Source organism: Tyto alba, unplaced genomic scaffold, assembly GCF_018691265.1.
Source record: "Tyto alba isolate M040663 unplaced genomic scaffold, T.alba_DEE_v4.0 Super-Scaffold_14, whole genome shotgun sequence".
Taxonomy (NCBI): domain Eukaryota; kingdom Metazoa; phylum Chordata; class Aves; order Strigiformes; family Tytonidae; genus Tyto; species Tyto alba.
The window spans coordinates 9752015-9770969 of NW_024881276.1; the positions used below are offsets into that span (position 1 = coordinate 9752015).

Below are 18955 nucleotides of genomic sequence, written 5' to 3' on the forward strand. Positions count from 1 at the left end.
AAAAATTGGCATATTGTAAACACATCATAGAATCATAGAACCATAGAACAGTTTGGGTTAGAAGGGAGTTTAAAGATCATCTAGTCTAACCCCCCTGCCATGGACAGGGACACCTTCCACTAGACCAGGTTGCCCAAAGCCCCGTCCAACCTGGCCTTGAACACTCCCAGGGAGGGAACATCCACAACTTCTCTGGGCAACCTGTGCCAGTGCCTCACCACCCACACAGTGAAGAATTTCTTCCTCATATCTAATCTAAATATACCGTCTTTCAGTTTAAAACTCTTACCCCTCATCCTATTACTACATTCCCTGATAAAGAGTCTCTCCCCACCTTTCATTTAGGCCCCCTTTAAGTACTGGCAGGCCGCTATAAGGTCTCCCTGGAGCCTTCTCTTCTCTACACCGAAGAACCCCAACTCTCTCAGCCTGTCCTCATTAGGGAGGTGCTCCAGCTCTCTGATCATCTTCACAGCCTTCCTCTGGACCCACTCCAGCAGGTCCATGTCCTTGTTATGCTGGGGGCCCCACAGCTGGACACAACACTGCAGGAGGGGTCTCACAAGAATGGAGTAGAGGGGGAGAACCATCTCCCTCGACCTGCTGGCCACACTTCTCTTGATGCAGGTCAGGACACAGTCAGCTTTCTGGGCTGCTAGGGTACATTGCTGAATCACAGCCAGTTTTCCATTTTCTAATACCCCCAAGTCCATTTCTGCAGGGCTGCTCTCAATCCACTCACCGCCCAGCCTGTATTTGTGCTTGGGATTGCCCTGACCCATGGGCAGGACCTTGCTCTTGGCCCTACTGAGCTTCATGAGGTTGGCACGGGCCCACCTCTCAAACCTGTCAAGGTCCCTCTGGACGGCATCCCTTCCTTCCAGCATAATGACCACACCACACAGCTCGGTGTCATCAGCAAGCTTGCTGAGGGTGCACTCAATCCCACTGTCCATGTTGCCAACAAAGATGTTAAACTGTTCTGGTCCCAATACTGACCCCTGAGGAACGCCACTCATCACTGCTCTCCACTTGGACATTGAGGTGTTGACTGTAACTCTTTGAATGTGACCATTCATCTAATTTCTTATCTACCAAGTGGTCCATCCATCAAATTCACGTCTGTCCAATTTAGAGACAAGAATGTCATGCAGGTCAGTGTCAAAAGCTTTGCACAAATCCAGGTAGATTATGTCAGAGGCTCTTCTCTTATCCACTACTCTGTAACCCCATCATAGAAGGCCATCAAATTAGTCAGCCACAATTTGCCCTCAGAGAAGCCATGTTGGCTGTCACCAATCACTTCCTATAGTTGTACTAATCTCAGCAGAGAAATACAAAAAGCCTCTAATAGGACATTTATAACATCTTAAAACCACTCATAAAGCACTCATTGGTTTGATTCAAAGCTACAGCCACAGTGTATTTCAGGGAAAATAAAGTGAGCAGCTCCCTTCCCCACCCCCTCCCTTACCGCTCCTCTGCAAGAAAAAAGGAAAAAATCTCATTTAGATCTGTGTTCCTTGCTGCATGAAGCAGCAAGCTTCTTGGCAGTTTCACTGATACTTTTCTGACTGCTAAGCTTCAAAATAGTTCTGAACCTCAGCCATTTTATGAGGCCAGCAGTGATTTGAAAATATCCATGCCTGTCGTTTACATGGAACAAGTCCAGATTTCTTGGACCCTACTGAAAAACCATTCACCTGTGACTACTGAGACTGAAGAGACAGGGCAGGCAGTGGGAACTTGGGTATCGATATACAACGATTTTCCCATAGGCTTTGTGGAAATTGTGCTAGGTTTCTTTTTTGAAGATCTAGGAATATCTGGTAAGTATGTCACTGCTCTTTCATGAAACAGAATCACTTTTAATTCCTTTATTATTGCATTTGGATGTAAAATGCTTATCAGTAGAAGATCTGGGTGCACATCACAAAATTTAGATCAGAATTAGGCAACCATTTCTCTGACAACCCCCACATAGCACCAAAATAGCTACTCTGAAAAGGAGTGATATGAGGCAGATGATTAAATGTCAGTGAATTCTAAAGACTGTTTCTGCTAGGGAGCACAAAGAAAGTGATCTTGCATTGTGCTCTAAAATGTCTCTACCCTGTAAGCTGATCTGCACAGACTGGTGGTTCTTATGCTGTGCCTTGGCTCTTTGACTCCCTTTTGACTCCAGAAGTTACGCACATCCACTTGCGTGTTCAAGGTGCATGATCTGGGCTGAAATGGCCTTCCCCAGGGAATGCTCTGCAGCTGACCTCCATGCTTTCAACTTCAGGACACAGAGTACTGCAAAGGGGTAAGGGTCAGACAGGTCTGAGATAAGGAGCATGGAGACAATACAGGCCCTTAAATTTCACCCACACTAGAACTGGTAGCTGAAGAAGAGAGTACAGGTGTGAAATGCTCTTGTCAATGTTTCTTAGGGATCTGGGAAAACAGATTTCTCTTAGCAGAAAGCATGGCATAAGCGCTTTCATGTGCGGATTGCTCAGCCATGGGATAGGCCATTTGCTGATGGGTATTAGAAAGCTAGTTTTCTATTTCCTCCTAACCAAAAGCATTAGGCTTGTGCAATGTGTTAATAGTCTCCTAATTGCATTGTATTTACAGAATCCCTCTTTTTGACTGTAGTGCATTTCTAAAAATTGCACTCACTTTCCTAAGAAAATTCTATGAACTTTATGGCATGTTATTGTCCCTTTCAGATTTGCAGCTCCCATATACTAGATTCCCATGATAATTCTTCTCCAGTACTTATTCTTAAGCCGCATTAGGGACTTAGTTTCTGTTCTAGAAGCACAAAAATCAAAATCCCCAATGCTTCTCACTACTAGTCACTTGAATAAACAGAAGTGCACATAAGACTCCTTATCATGTTACTCAGTATGCTGAACAAGTAACTACCTTACTGTATTTTATTCTACAGACACATTTGCAGTCTTCTCTTCTACCTGGAAGAAAAAGCATTCTTAACGCAAGCCACATGACATACTCGCCTGTGCACACCCTGAGTACACACAGTTACACTCAGAGCAAACCCTGATCCACACGGGCTGGTGGTTCTGTTGGTGCTATGGTCAGGAACAGCAGCTACAGTCCGCTAAAACTCACCCAAGCCAAAAGTAATTACTCACTGCCTCAGACCTCGCATATAATTCATGGGTCTAGATTTATTAAGCCTGCAATTAAGAGCAAAAGAACAAATTTTAGTGGACAAAATATGGTGTGTTTGATCTTTAAAATATAGGCTGAAAATTTCAAAACTATATGCTGAAGTTTGGCTCTTCAGATATCCTAGCAATTTTGTATAAACTGTTTGGTTTTTAGAAGTAACTAGTAATTTCTTTTTCATTTGTGAATGTTTAGTATTACTGACAAGTAGGCCACCTATCTGCAAGTGCCTAAATACGGACTGAGAAAACTAGGTTTTGGCACGCAGATACAAACACTGTGTCTGTGAAGTTTCTAATCATTGTGAAAATTTGCCTTTTTTTTTTTTTTTTTTTTTTTTTTCTTCCCTCCTCTGGGTGTAAGCTATTTTGCCCTTATGAAATTGCTTTTTCCTCCCTGAGCTCAGACAGTTGCAGAGATTTCCCAGGAAAATCCACACAGAACAAAAGTTTACAATGTTTTTTGAGTTTCATGGTAATGTCCTATTCTGAGAGGGAAAACAAAGCAAATATTTTGTGTTAAGAGACAGACAAGCTGGGAAATTTATAAGCCATAACTGAAATCATATTCTGGTACTGGCAAATAATAATAATTTAAAAATATTTATAAAGATTTTAAACTTCAGAGTACAAAAATAAAGGCTTCCCATCCCAATATGTTTCTAATGTAACTGTCTTGTCCTTGGTTTGTTTCAGTGATGTCTTAATAAAAAATAGAATATGACTCTGATTTTTAAAATTCACCACATATTTGATCATTTCAATCAGAACTGAATAGCATAGTAGATAGCACTGGGAAGACTTCAGTGGGAGTCCTGGTTTTTTAATATTTTATTCATTTTGAAATGCATACTTTGATCATTTTCTCTAGAGTGACACAAAAGTTTGCAGACTACTCTGGTTAAGGTATGAAAAAACCTGATGGCAGAATTCAGATTTGCCTTGAGAAAGGATGGCTGAGGTTTTACTTTTCTCTCCATTTTCCCTTTACAGTAAATAAATTTTAAGTGCACTTACTCGCACATTAACGATTCACATTTCTTTTTTCTGATTAATCTTTATATATTTTCTTATGATTTATGAAATCATACTTATTCACACACTTAAACACAGGCTTAACTTTGCAGTTGTTTCAAGTTACATTTTAGACTAAGTGATGTCATGAATAGGGCTGATCTTATAAGCATGTCTTAAAGATTTTCTTGAATTGGGTCTTTTGTCAGTAAAACAGCCACTGTAGATAACTCTGCTCTTTCCACATTCTGCTTTGAATATTTCATACATATCCCTTATAGAAAAGTCAATCCTTTTCTATAAAGACCAGTTTATTTAAAAATAACTAATGCATTAGTATTGTCTTATTTGTTGAAGGAGAAAATGTTACAATTTTTATGTTGCCTAAGGTCCTGTTCCTTACCTTGATCTCATATGAGTTTTGCAACATACGAAAACATTCTTTTTAATATTTTTTGATGTTACAGGTTCAATATTCTGTAAGATTTTTTAGTTCATAATAGTAACCAGTAGTTTTTGTTAACTGTCTTTTTAACTGACCTGCTTGTATGGGTTTGATTATATATGTCTGGCTTCAGCAGAATTGTTGTGTCAGTTGTAATATCCTTGCTTATTTTGTTCCATGCAATTCAGTATCCTTTATGCTTCTAGATTTATTTGTTTCTTAACTGTAAAGAAAGAAAATCTTACCTTCAATTTAAATTTTCAACCATCTATGATTTAATTTTGCATTTGTATGTGACATGTCATGTCTATCACACTAAATTAAACAACAAAATTGAAACATTTAGTGCTTAACACCCTGCATGGGTCAATAAAAAAAAAAAAGTCTGATAAAACGCTATTTGATAAAGGTGCCAAAAATTACATGTAGAGGCTGGGTGTATAGATTCAATGTAAGCAGAGGGATTTCTTGATAATGCTGTAAATGTGGACACAGAGAAAATCTATAATGGTTACAATGTTTTTATAAGGACTTTTATACGGATAGTAAACACCAGGATAAAGAAATGGATTCTAAAAAATCCATGTTTTGAAGCTTCAAGGTTGAAAAAATGTAACAGTTTAAAATATAAGTAGCCCAGAGTACTACAGAACTTACTACATGACATAGTCATAAGCAACTATCTTTAGAAATAACACTGAGTAAGTACCATATCACAAAGACAAAATATCTTCCTTTGAAACTTCGAATCAACAGCTATGTATTAACACCTCATTACTCAATGGATTTTATTATCATATTCCTCAAAATGTTGTTGCCATTTGGATATGAGTAATGTCATCAAGCACTGCAGAAAAATTGTGAAACCTTCAGCTGTTATCTCAGGGGGTAAAGAAGTCATTCCAACTTGATGAATTTAAAACCATTTTGAAGGTGATATGCAGCACTTTTAAGTATCTTTTTAAAATTCCAAATCATTAAAAAACCCACCTTGACTAGTCTTAAAAACAACTATAGAGATGTTTTGTTTTGTTTTGTTTTGTTTTGTTTTTTTTTGTTGTTGTTGTTGTTTGTTTTTGTTTGTTTGTTTGTTTGTTTTAATTTATATGAGAGGAAAACTGGAGAGATCTCCAGAAGTATTAAAACAAAAACTAGGCCTCAGTCATTTTCAGAGGTTTCATATTATGTCTTTGGCTTAGGATTCTACTTGTCTTCATTTAATTTATATAGGATCAAATTCCACTCATTTTGTAGGTAATAAACCAGATGTTATTGGTCCAGCTGCAGGGCTAAAAGTTTGTGCTGTGTGGTATCCAGGAAAGCCCAAAGCATATTCTTCCAGTGAGTATTCAGTGCCTCAGAAGGAGAAATGAAAAGCCCTAAAACTCAGGAACACAAAAATAGATGTTTACTTGTGTCATTCATAAAGACACTTACGTTACATCATCTTAACAGTTTACCTACGACCAAAACAATTAGGGTATTCAAAAAATTAAGTCTTTACAGTGATTTATTTGTTTTTAAAGTTAAGATGTCATAACAATCCTATGCACATTACATATGTATGTCATGTCCTTCAGAACAAGGCGTGTTATGAGACAAAGACTCCTGGCATAGTATATGAAATTAGGGCTTTCACTGGCCCACAGTCTATACTAGGATATCTACGATTACACAAAACATTAGTATTAAGTGTCCTAATTGGATTACTTTGGACAAAAGTACTAAAAAGGTAATAGTACACGGTAACAAAGCGTCCTCAAAAAGCTGTATTTACTATCTTGTTCTAAAAAAAACAACCCAGCTAAGAATTCAGCCAGGAGTTGATGCCAGACTCCTGCTTTAAGATCAAGAACTTCGTGTTCAATTATTGTTTGTTACCGAGATACTAAATACATGTTGTTTTGCTGTCTTTGCCTGTCTGTTCTCATTCAGCCTTTAAAGGTACCTTTGTCACCTTCACATGGGTTTTGTTTCACCTAACTTTAGACATCTAGAAGACAGTCCTCTAGTCAAAAGTAGGCATCTAGGCTTCTTCTGATTGGAGTTGACAGAGAAAATAAAGCACCTGCAAAAAGCAGTGTATGTCACTTCTTCTAGAAGGAGATGGTTTGGAATGGTAAGTGTCTGTCCACCACAGAGGTAGGGTATGACTAGCTGAGGCTGTATCCCTAACTTCTAGCAGTTAGCGAGAAGAATCCTACCGTAGTAACTAAAAAGGTAAAAATGTATGTGCAAGAGTTCAGGCATGACCTTGTCGAGTTGATGTTCCTGCAAATAAAGATATAACAAAATACAATTTCAATGTACAGATGATGGCTCCAAAGGCAGTCCAAACTATAGATATCAACATTTACTCTTGAAACAGAACAATGCTCATCACCTTGCTTCTTTGGGTAGGAAAATTTTAATATTTTCCTACGGTTCTGACCTAGTTTTATATCCAGCTGCTGTGACACTAGAACACAAAGAACCATGAACTGAAGTACTTGCTCTCATACCCCAGTCTCCTCCTCTGTGCGTGATTCCTGCATAGCAAAGCTCTGAAAAGTTACCAGTATTTCGCACAGTTGGAAGAAGGACACTTGTCCAGGTTCTCTGTCCATGTCTGCACATCTGGGAGTAAGACTCCTGTGCTACTGCTATTAACAGACATCCAGGATGTCGGCTATTGCAACAGTATCTCCACCGCCACTCTTGAAAATGTGTACTGTTGCAAGTTTCTGCCTAGGAAAACAAAAATATAAAAGTAGCCATAAACACAGAAATACTTCATCTATCTGTTTGGAATGCCAAAGAACAAGAAGATAATTTCAGCTTTGTTTCAAATTTTAATGACTTTCCGTAAAGCCCTATCATTTTGGGTACACACTTTGACTTTACTATACTGATGTATTTATAAACAACAGCCTTTTTTACCTCTTAGTCTTTGTTTTGCTAGGCAAAGCTCTTTCAGTCTCCCAAGACTGACTCTTCATTATGTTTAAGACTCTCTTAGCATCCTCCTGCACCTGCTCTCATTTTTTTTCAATGTACTTTTTGAATAAGCTGAGTATGGCATTTCTGATCAGATCTTAGGCTTTCTGCTTTTCTGTATATTTTTTACAGGGAATACCCCAGTCAATATACTCTGGGATGACATTTGCCTTCCCACTCAAAGACTGTGAAACCACAGAAATTCTAGTGACCCCCTAGAACAACTTCACTTCTCTGACTCTCACCGCTATGCTTCAAGGCACCTTTATGTGACAAGTCTTGGAGCATGAAGTGCTCAAAACAGGAACTTTGTCTGATACAGAACACATGTACTTAATTTTATATATGGAATATCATTTCAACAGGTTCAGTTAGCTTTGTAGGGTCTTGACCTATCTCCTCAGTCTATAAATAAATGACAGTTTTATAAATAAATCAGTTTCTAACCAGCTGAGACTGTGTTATCTTTGTAACTTTCACCAATCAATACAGCAGCGTGAATGACAGACACAGGTTCTGCAGTTTAAAAAAATCTGGTATAACAATAAATGGAGTTACATGGAAGAACCACATAAATATTTTGATGCACTAGCATAAAATACTTCCTATGGCATTTCAGAATATGCCCAAAACATTTACATCCCTGGTAGGCCAGCAAGTGTTCTCTAGCTGGTGGTTCAATATTCTCCCAGTGAAAACAGATGATCAATCATTCTTTGTTGTTATTGTCTTAAAGAATAGTGTGAAACCCAGTTCACAGTGAGTGTTCGTACTGCCTGTTCTTTTAGTTCTCTTATCAATACAAGTTTTAATATTAAAAAAGTGCATTGTCTTCATCTGGCTGCTGGACTCTACATGTTGATCTCTCCAGTCATTTCTGAAGTTCTTGGTTGGTGGGAGAGTGTAGGTGCAAGCCTGCAGAAAAGACCGAAACTCTGTAAAGGCAGGAAGTAAAGAGCGTATCAAGCTATTCAGCCAACAAAAACACAATTAAAAACACTGAAGTGGAGAAAATCCATTCCCACGTGGAGAATTACTGTATTGCAGCGTAGAGCTTGCATGAAGATGGATTTGTATTTCACATGCCTTCCTCTCCTGCTCACTCACGGGAAGCTTACCGGTACCTAAACTCCAGCATCTCTTTTGAAGCCTGATGCAGGACAGAAGCGTAGGGCAGCGTGCCTCTACTGTTCTCGCATCGCAACATCTGGACGCGTCATTTTTCCACAAGGCGCGACATGCTTGATTTTAACTACACTGCTGCGAGCCGGTCCTTGCCATGTTCCTGCCACAACGGGGACCCCCGTTCCTCCAAGTCTTGTTTTCCAGCATGGGTAGAGAGGTCACAGGACGGTGACAACTGCCAGGCGGTGGCTTTGAGCCCTGCTGCCTGACGTCGGGTCCGCCGCTGACGAGCACCCAGTTTGAGGGCTGAAGGCCAACAGGCCCTTCCCCAGCCTGGAGCGGTCCGATCGCCGAGGGGAGATGGCCAGAGGGGAAGCGGGCTCTCTGCTTTCCCCAGTTTTCACTTTGCGGGAGGACCCCGCGCTACGGCCTCCGTGCAAGGCCCGGGGTGCCGCTCCGGAACCGGGGGAACCCGCCTCCAACTCAACAGGGCTGCCTTTCCCCTCTCTCTCCGGCGTGCCCCCCACCCTGCACCGGCGGGGGGAAGCCCCGGCGTGCCGGGAGAGGGCAGCCCCCCAACCCCCGACCCCCTGCCCTCCGCCTCCACCGCCGCGGCCCCAGGAGGCCCGGCGGGGAGCCCCGCGGCCCGGCCCCGCTCCCCGCGGCCGCAGCGCCGCCTCGGGCCGGAGCCAGCGGGCGGCGCTCGCCCTCCCCGCTCCCCCACGGGAGGGGGAGACATTGCCGGCGAGAGCAGAAACTCCCCCTTCTACACCCTCCACCTTCCTCAGCTCCCCCCGCCCGCCTCCTCGCCGCCGCCTTCGTCCTTCGGGGATACTGCAAAGAGGCAGCGGAGCGCTGCTGCTGCTGCTGCTGCCGCCTCCCCCTCCGCCTCTCGGGGCGCGGCGCGGCGGTGGCCCGGGCTGAGGGCAGCCCCCAGCGCCCTCCCCGATCCTTGAGTTACCCCGGGCAGGGGGGCAAGGCAGGCGGAGAGCGGGGCGGAGGGCGGGGGGGGGGTTGTGTGGGGGGGAACATAAGGGGGAGGGCTGCGCGCAGATGAACGCGGCTCCTGCGAGATGCTGCACGCCCAGCTCCCTGCCGGAGGGGGGTAGCAGCCTCTGCCTCCGCCGGCTCCTGCCTTCGCAAGGGCTGTTGCCGCCGCTGGACGCAACCTTCTCCCGACATGGAGCTGTCGCCGCCGCTGGAGTGAGTGAGTGTGACGGGCAGAGCTAGCCGGCTGCATGGATGGATGTGTTTAGCTTTGTGAAGATTGGGAAGCTCTCCGGGTAGGTTGCTCGCTGCTGCTGCTGCTGCTGCTGCTCCCGCTCCGCGACCCGCGGGCGTCCCGCAGCTGCGGGCGCTGCCCCTGCCCGGTGTGGGCGGGAAGGGGTCAGGGTGGGATGAGGCGGGGGGGGCTGCCCGGCGTGGGGAGCGCCCGCGTCCCTCTCAACTTCCCTCGCAGCCGGGCGAAGGTCCCGGGGTGGGAGCGCTGGGCGCTCGCAGCCCCCGGGGCACCTGCCGGGGCCGCGCAGATGGGTCGCCCGCCTCCCTCCTCCCTCCCTGAGGGGCGAGGCGCCCCGTCCCGCGGCGGGCGCCCCTCGCCGCGCTGCGGCCGCGGTTGGGCGAGAGCGGTGCCCGCCGTGAAACGCTGGCGCCAAGGGGCGACCGGAGCGGGTTCTTGAAGACGCCAAAGCGGCGCCGGGAGCCGGGAGCGGGGCGGGGGTGGTCCCTCGGCCCCCGCGGGAGCGGGGCGGGGGTGGTCCCTCGGCCCCCGCGGGAGCGGCGGCGGGGAGCGGTCAGCGGCCGCGGGGAAGGGGGCGAAGTTGTGAGGGAGCGGGGCAGCGCCTGGCCTGGCCCGGGGCTCGCCCTGCCCCGCCGGCCGCTCTCCAGCAGCGGTATTTTTAGAGAAGCGGTGAAATCATCGCCGGATTCTGAGCGCTGCCCCTCCGCCGTTTCACACGGTGGCGGGTGCTGGGGCGCGAGTAGGTTTGGCGTCTCCTAGCCCTTGCGTGCAAGGCATGGACTTCTCGTTGTTTAAATGAGTGGTTGACTGGGATTTTACCCCCCACCCCCCACCCCCTTTTTTCTTCGCGTTCCGAATAAACGTGTCTTTTAATGGCCTCGGAGTTGTGGTCTCTAGCTGCAGACTGTTGCGTTCGCAGCTCCTTGCCAGGCCCGAAGCTGCATAGATGGATCAAGCAGCACAACAGCCCTTGTTAAAATGTTCTCGCCGTAGTTAAATGTAGCTGGAGGTAGCCCTTCTCGGTAACAGGGGAAATCGTGCTTTATCTCAAAGATGCAGCATAGAAGTACTCGAGTTGCAGGTTTTTTTCAGGGTTCTGGTGCAGATAATCTTCCTAGAGGATTTGGCTTTGATCACAGTAACTAGGAGTGTTCTGAATTCTTATGATTCAGTGGTTCCTACACCATAGTTACTGTATCCTTTCCTGTCTATGAAGCACATAGGAGGCTGAAAGTGGATGTTGTACAAAAGGGAGAAAGGCCTTGGTAAGGAAATACCAAAGGTAGCTTGCTCCAGTGGTGCTCAGGTAGGGAGCTTGTCAAAATGACAGATGGACCTTAAAAAACAAATATTGCATGGCTGGAAGTTGCGGAGTGCCACAGGTGCAGGTGTAGCCTTTATCCCCTGAAATTCCCACCATTGCACCTGGCTGTGATTACAGCTCTGCTTGTGGTGATGCCAGCGCAGAACAGCTGCTATCATTCAAGCACATCATTGTCTCATCCTGCTCACAGTAATTTTACACGATGTGACGGCTACAACGCTAGCAGCCCGCTTGGCTTTTCCCTGTGTCGTGTTCCTGGCTGATACCTCTAGAGCTGCAGCAATAGTACCTACAGTGGAAACTTTGAGGAGAGGGAAAATATGCTCACATAGATAAGGAGCAGGTGACGCAGTATGATATTTCTTTCCAGGGAACTGAATTGCTTGACCTCTTGCTATTTGTTTGGAAACAGTGTTTTAGAAAAGCTCCCAGATCCTCGTGTCTCACTTGAGCTAGAATGAGAGGAAGGGATATACTGCTTGGAAATGTTATTGTCAGGTACATGGCAGTTTTTATATGCATGTATGTGTCTATACATATCTATCTATCTAGTAAGTTTTGGTCTTTGTGGGTGTGTACAAAATCTGTAGCTTTCGGAGTACTTGAAGACACAGCTGTTGCCAATGCTGAGATTTGTATTCAAGTAAAAGCAGATCATAGCATTTTTCCAGAAGAACCTGAAAGTTCCTTCTGAAATGAAATCACAAGTTTCAAAGCTTGTGTCCAGCTTCGCTTGATTCAAGGATATGAAGTACCTAGGGACTGAGTTTGTCTTGTTGATTGCAGTAAATAATTTCTGTACTGAGCTACTCTTTTTGTTTCTAATTTTCTGGTTGTTAGATGACCTAATAGTTTACATAGGACTTTGCTTTACTTGCTGTTTCCTAGGTAACAGCTAGGTATCTGTTCCAATTTTGAGAGCTTCACAGAGCAGACAGGTTCCAGTATAAACCCCATTTTTAATCCCTCTGTGCGCTTGGATTGAAAAACTAGTTTGCCTGAAAATGCCAGCTCTTTCTTTGCTTTTGGAAGGAAGGCCTTTCTGAAAGAAAGGAGTGAGACGGTAAACAGTATTTCACTTAGAGTGTGATCTTGCAGGCAGATTACCCACAGAAAGTTGTTTTGAACTTTGCTGGTGCTGAACTTTTTTATGACTTTCAGTCGCCTTTTTCAATTTTATTTTGTTGCGTGTTCAAATCATCTCAGTTTAGGTTGCAAGGCAGCTATAATTGTAGTTTGCAGCCTTGATTCTGCAGGCAGTGACATGGTTAAGCTTTGTTATAGATGGCTACTGCAAAGGGTACTTCTTAAAGTCATGATATAATTTTAATAGATGTGGTGAGAACTTAAATTTTTCCTTGATCAATTAATGTATGAGAGCTGTTATGTAAAATAAACTTAAGACGAGGTATAAACTCATGGAAGATAGCTACTGGATATAAAATTTTACATAGCATACATAAAATATTATTATATTTTAATTATCTGTGCAGTTTTTTCATGTGGTACCTGTGTGTGTAGGGTCTTTTAGAGCCTCTCACTTCTGCAGCTGCTTCAACAGCTGTCCATAGTTGCTGGGTGAGTGGGGAATATGGGCATAATCTGGACAAGGGATGTGTGCAGAAATGGAAAAGAATGCCAAACTGGGTTTATGACAGATGTGATCTCTGGTAATCTTTTTCTTTCGTTGCCTTTGTAGGTCTGTCATGTTGTGTAGTATGCATCAAATGTAGATGCCTCATTGTAAAGTTTCTGTTGATTTTTGAACGTCGGAGATACCCATCTGACTCTGAAAACAAAAACATCTTGTAGAAACACTGATAGCACTTTTGCTGACATAGTCTCTCCACCCCCCACTCCCCTATCCCTGCCTTTTGGAAATTCACCAATCTAGTAATGGTCTGGAATAATTGTTTTGGTATAAATCTTGTGGCATCATTCTCTGAAAAGAAAAAACAAACAAAACAAAACAAAACAAAAAACCCACAACACCCTTTTCTTGTAATGAATTTCCAAGTGTAGAGAATGATTGACAAGCCTTGTTTAACGGATCAGTACTCTGATGTGGAGCTGTACAAGGCAGGGGAATATTTCTGTAGTGTGGGCTGCATAAGCATGTATGGTACAGTAATGTCTGTAATTTGGGAGGGAGGATTAGTAGGATAGATAAATTGCAGATAAAAATTGCCAGATTAGGCTGGATCAGAAGTCTGTGTTGCTTGGTATTTTCTCTTAATTGCTTTTAGCAGCTGACTGGGGAAAGAGTAGAACGAGCGCAGGTGTGGAGCGGTGATTCTCGAGCATAGGTATTGGGAGTGGAGGAATGATGGTGCTTCTCTACCGAATATGAAATGGCGCATTTTCAGATCTAGGTAAATCTGAATAAAGGGCACAGTGTCAAGATTCTAGTCAATACTGGACACATAACTGTGAAACAATAGGTCAGAATAGTGAATGGAGGTTAGCAAGAGTTTGAGCCAGTATTCATAGAAGGTATTTTTAGTTAGAAAATCTGTTTATTTGGAATGACTGTTTTCATGATGTTTGTAGAGGTCAGTTCTATTTCAGAGCTTTCACAGCAGGATATAGAACTTTCTTATGGGAAGAGCTCAGCTGGATGCCACCTGAATGTGACTGAGTAGTGACCCTCTAGAGTTGGGATGCATATCTCCTGTTCCCCTGCTACTGCTACTACTTGTAGCTCTGCCAAATAACACCAGATAGAACATAACATGGTTGTCCACATGAGCGGCCATCAGTCTGTAAGCTGTGGTAATACTGGGAAGGGCGGGCAGGACCACCCTGTCACACAGTTATCTTTGCAGGAGAAGTTCTGAGCTCATGCCAGCCATTTGTCACCAGAAAGGAAGCCTCCTGCAAACAGGGCTGTGGTATGGGGTAAGAAAGTAGGCATCTGCACTATCTCACTGTGGATGTTACAAGTATAATCAATGGAGGGTTAACCCTGTATAACAAATGGGAGGATACCAGCAAGACTTGGACCTGTCCTTAACAGCAATGCTAATTTGTAGTATGTGGTAGGTAAATTTATCATATTGGGATCTTTACTTTTCTGCTCAAGTTTTGCATTGCCATCCATTATGGTTGAGCTTAAATTTCTTCCATTAAAAACTGGATGTGAATAGCCATATCCCAGCTGTATGCCTTGGAATCAGCTTTAAGACAACAACAAAACAATCCCATAATCCTAAAAGCTTTTATTTTCAGAGCACTCAAAAATGGCTTTTTTTTTTCTGTGATTATGCTAAACCTGAGGCTGGGTTTCTCACTACGGAGGAACCTCTTACAAATTCCTTTTGCATTGGGGTGGATAGATATCACTTTTTCATCTTTTGTGCTTATCTTTCCATAGCTAGGCATCTCTAATAAGTTAGATTGACTTGGTACCTGCACAAATGTTTGGGCTTTTGGGTTCTTACTGCTTACAAAGGCAAAGCAAGTCTAAACAGACTCCAAATCTCCGAGTCTTACATTTGTTGTCTCGTTGTTCAGCCTTTGTAGCCCTGTGCTTGGTCCCGTTCTCTTCAGATACTATCTTTAGATGTCCTGCCAAACTGATGTGAAATGTCCTCTCCTAGATTTGTCTTAAAATCTAACAAACCAGAAGTTGTGTTTGTAGATTCTGAATACTAGCCTCTGTTTCTTACAGGGAACGAGGTTGCTTGGCTTCATGGTTTAGTTCTTTTTATGTGGCCAAGCAGATGTATGTTTTCCAGATTTAAGGTTTTGAGATTACTCAGTCTGTTGGTTTTTGTTTGTTTGCTTTTTTTTTTTGTTTGTTTGTTTTGTTTGTTAAAGAATTTGAGAAGATTTTGGGATGCTTATCTATCTTTAGTTTATCAGAATAACATCTTTCTTTACCCGTGCTTTTCCTTGTAATGTTTTTATTTTGCTGTGATGTTTAAAAAGTCACGTTAATGGAGAGACAATTAGAAGTGTACTTAAGTTACTGATGATATTTTACTTATGATTTTTGTAACAATTTTCATAAGTACTCTTTGAAATGACAATATCATAGCTTGTAAGTTATTTTCAGTATTTACAAAAGACTGTGTCAGTAAGAAAGCCTATGATTATCCTTTTTATGCTTAAAGGAGGTAATTTAATTCCAAAAAGGATTTTATTATACAGGATGATAATTCAAATAACCATGAATTCATTTCACTTTTTTTTTTTTTTCTTGAGGACTGCATTGCATTTAGTGAAATATTTGTATTAATTTTGATTAAGGTTTCTAGAAGTATCTTGAAGAAACTTGAAAACTCAAAAGGTTGTACGTTTATTGAAGGCATGTTTGAAGACTTTTAAAGGAATCTGTGAGACTCTTCCTGATAATTATTCCATTGACTGGAAATGAAGCAAACAGCGGTGCCAATAGTATAAATTTCAGTAATTATTTGCAATCCTAGTGAAATAAACAGTGTTTAAAATCTAAACATATGAAAGTACATTGGAACTAGATATGTGAAGTGATCCAGGACTGAAAAGCCTCTCTGACCTAAATCAGGACCTGGTGTTTGTAGATGTTTCTACCAGTATACATTTAGTACGGAGTCTATAGACACTCCCTTTAATAGGTTGATTATTAAAACCAGAAATATAGGTTGGCTATAAACCCGTAAACTTATTTTTGTTAGTTTTAATAACCAACAAAACTTAAAAAATGTTTTAAATGAGTTAGAACACTCTGAAGAAGTACAATGAGTGTGGTGGTGGCTAATGCAATGCTGCCTCCTATTAAAATAATTTTCACTGGTGACTTAAAATAGGAGAAGGACATGATAGAAACCTGATTAGTATCCTTTAAGCAAAGTCCCTCGTGAGATTTATTGCTTGGACAAAAATAACTTCCTTTGATGGTAAGGAAAACAGTTGATGATTTACTTGAATATTTTCACAACTGTTTTAAGGGTTCATAGCTTGTTGTAGTTTAACCCCAGCTGGCAACTAAGCACCACACAGTCCCTTGCTTATTGCCTCCCAGTGGGATCAGGGGAAGAGAACTGGAAGGGTAAAAGTGAGAAAGCTCCTGGGTAGAAATAAGAACATTTTAATAATTGAAATAAAATAATAATAATAAATAGTAATGAAAAGGAAAATAACAGAGAAGTAAAACCTAAGAAAGACAAGTGGGTCAAAGAAAACAATTACTTGCCACCGACCGATGGATGCCCAACTGATGCCAGAGCAGCAGCCCCTGCCCAACCTTCTTCCTAGTTTATTGCTGAGTGCACCACCACATGGTGTGGGATATCCCTTGGGTCAGCTGGGGTCAGCTGTCCCAGCTGTGTCCCCTCCCAACTTCTTGTGCACCCCCAGCCTCCTCGCTGGTGGGGTGGGGTGAGGAGCAGAAAAGGCCTTGGCTCTGTGTAAGTGCTGCTCAGCAGTAGCTAAGACATCTCTGCCTTATCAACACTCTTTCTATCACAAATCCAAAACACAGACCCATACTAGCTACTATGAAGAAAATTAACTCTACCTCAGCCAAAACCAACACATAGCTTTAGATGAAATGCTGACTTTTCTTTTTCAAAGAATTCTATTATTATAAAAACATTGTCAGTTGGTATTGAATGCAAGTTTTTTCATTCTAATTATCATAAAGTTAGTAAGGGGAATTGCAAGCTATTAGTTTTAGCTATGGGAGTTTGGGGAGATAAAGTTCTGGAGAATAGGTGGATATCTTGCAAGATTTTGAGAACCGTTGGTAAAAAGGAGATCTATACAGAGAATAAAAAGAAGGTGGGGAGAAAGGCATATTTGTATGCTGAAGTCAAGTGTTGAGAATGAATCCTTTTATGATCTGGTTCTTGATAGAGTTTATTTTTGGATTCTGCTTGGCATTTTTGAAACCTTAAGGGAAAGAGATTTGGGGTATTGGAATGTATTATGACTTTTTTTTTTTTTTTTTTTTAAAGAGATCTATAGATATAAAAAGTATGTGTGTGTGGATTGATGAAAACTACTTAGTGTTTTACATTAACAATCAAGAAGACCAAGAAACTGTTCCTTCTGTTCTCCAGAATTTATTTCTGTATATGTACTTTTTCGTTTGGTTTTGGGGAGTGGTAAAGAGAAGACGTAATTATTGAAAATAACCTTGTTTGGGAAGAAAAAAGTAAAATCAGTATTTGTAAAATTTTGTAGTACTCATTGTACCCTGTTTAGGATGAAGATTTTCTAGAAGTTCTTGTATGTTTTAGATTTTATTGTTCAGATGAACTGTCAGCCTTTCTTGTGTAAGTACTTATACACTTATATAAAATACTTTTCCAGCATTATGCAGTCCGTAAGGTTTTGCTTACCTTGCGTATCGATTTTGCAGTTTCACTGTTTGTTTTTAATCTTTAATTTGTGATTATATTACTCTGGATTTGGCAGTACTCATATGTTTAGAGAGCAAAATGCCCATTGTTCTGTGGCAGTAAATGCAACCAGAAACACTAACAGTTGCACAAGCCATGTAGAACAAGCCAGGCATGTGCTACAGGTCCAAGCTACATGTATTTCACTTGAGCTCTGTATTTGACTGAAATAGAGCAGTAGAGAGCCAGAGAAGAAATCTTGAAATAGTCCCTATCTAAGAAGATTAGTAGAGCCAGGATGCTTCTTTTTACCTGAATGTCTGAACAATGGCACCGAATTTGGCTTGCTCTGAGGATATCACAGGCCTGATTTTTTTTTTTTTTTTTAAGCATCCATAACAGGAGCCATATGGGAGTGGAGATTGCAGTTGCACAGAAGAGCCTGCCCCAACGTTGCTAAAAATAAAATTTTCTTTGCTTGTGACGTTAGGCCTTTATCCCACAAAAAATGGCAAGTCACTATAGCACTACCTTTAAGACCTTGCCTACTCTAGAAAGAAGGGGGCTGTTTGTTTAACACTGCAATACATAACAGGTTGTACAGCTTTAGCACAAAAAGACAAGTGTCGCTTGTTTTGACTGTGTGATGTGACTAATCAAGGCAAGATGTAGTTTACGTGTTCAGGTAGAAAAGATCAAAATTGACATGCCTTTTTATTTTTACTGACATTAGGTTATAGATCATATGAAAATTGTAATTTAAAGGCAATGGCTTTATTTATATTTTTTACTTGTTGAAAACCTCAGATGATGTTAACCAAAATGTTAATTTTTATCTTTGAAGAAATTTTTTTTTATTTTTTTTCCAGGAAGAGAGGCATGAAGTTGGCTATGTGCCTAGGTTTTTACTTTGCATTATGTTGTGTGCATTACCTATCATGTTTGCAAGGAGTGCATTCTCCTCTGCCAGGATGTGCAGTGAAGAGCGACAGGGGAGAACTGCGTGTGGGGAATGATCTGTACTTTACTGTGCTTTGAGGGCAGGGTAAGTAGGGGCTCCAGCATGTAGTAGGGGAGGAGTGGCAGAGGTAGGAAGGGAGAAGGAATTGGAGAAAGTTAATGGATGTTATATGGAATGATGGCTTATTTGCCTTCAGTGAATTGAAGTAATTGTTCTTTATGTGAAGATGAACTTGCATTGTTGCCTGGGTAGGAGTTTATTTGCTTCATAAGGCTGGCTGAATTAATTTGTTAGATGTGCTGTAATCTGCCTGACTGCTATTTAAAAAAAGGAAGAATTCACTCCAGCATTGCAACAGAAAG

General features: G+C 42.1%; 1 protein-coding gene across 4 annotated transcripts in view; it reads left to right on the forward strand.

The window, feature by feature from the left end:
* Positions 1–18955, forward strand: part of FRMPD4 (FERM and PDZ domain containing 4) — a 357231-nt gene that overhangs the window by 31971 nt on the left and 306305 nt on the right. The window contains exon 1 of one of the 4 annotated variants that reach the window (XM_042788834.1): positions 9783–10025. The exons of the other annotated variants lie outside the window; for them this stretch is intronic. Within the exon in view, the coding sequence (XP_042644768.1) occupies positions 9985–10025 (41 nt within the window). The 5' untranslated portion in view covers positions 9783–9984. Of the gene's footprint in view, positions 1–9782; positions 10026–18955 lie in introns of those variants that run through there. 4 annotated transcript variants of the gene reach the window in all.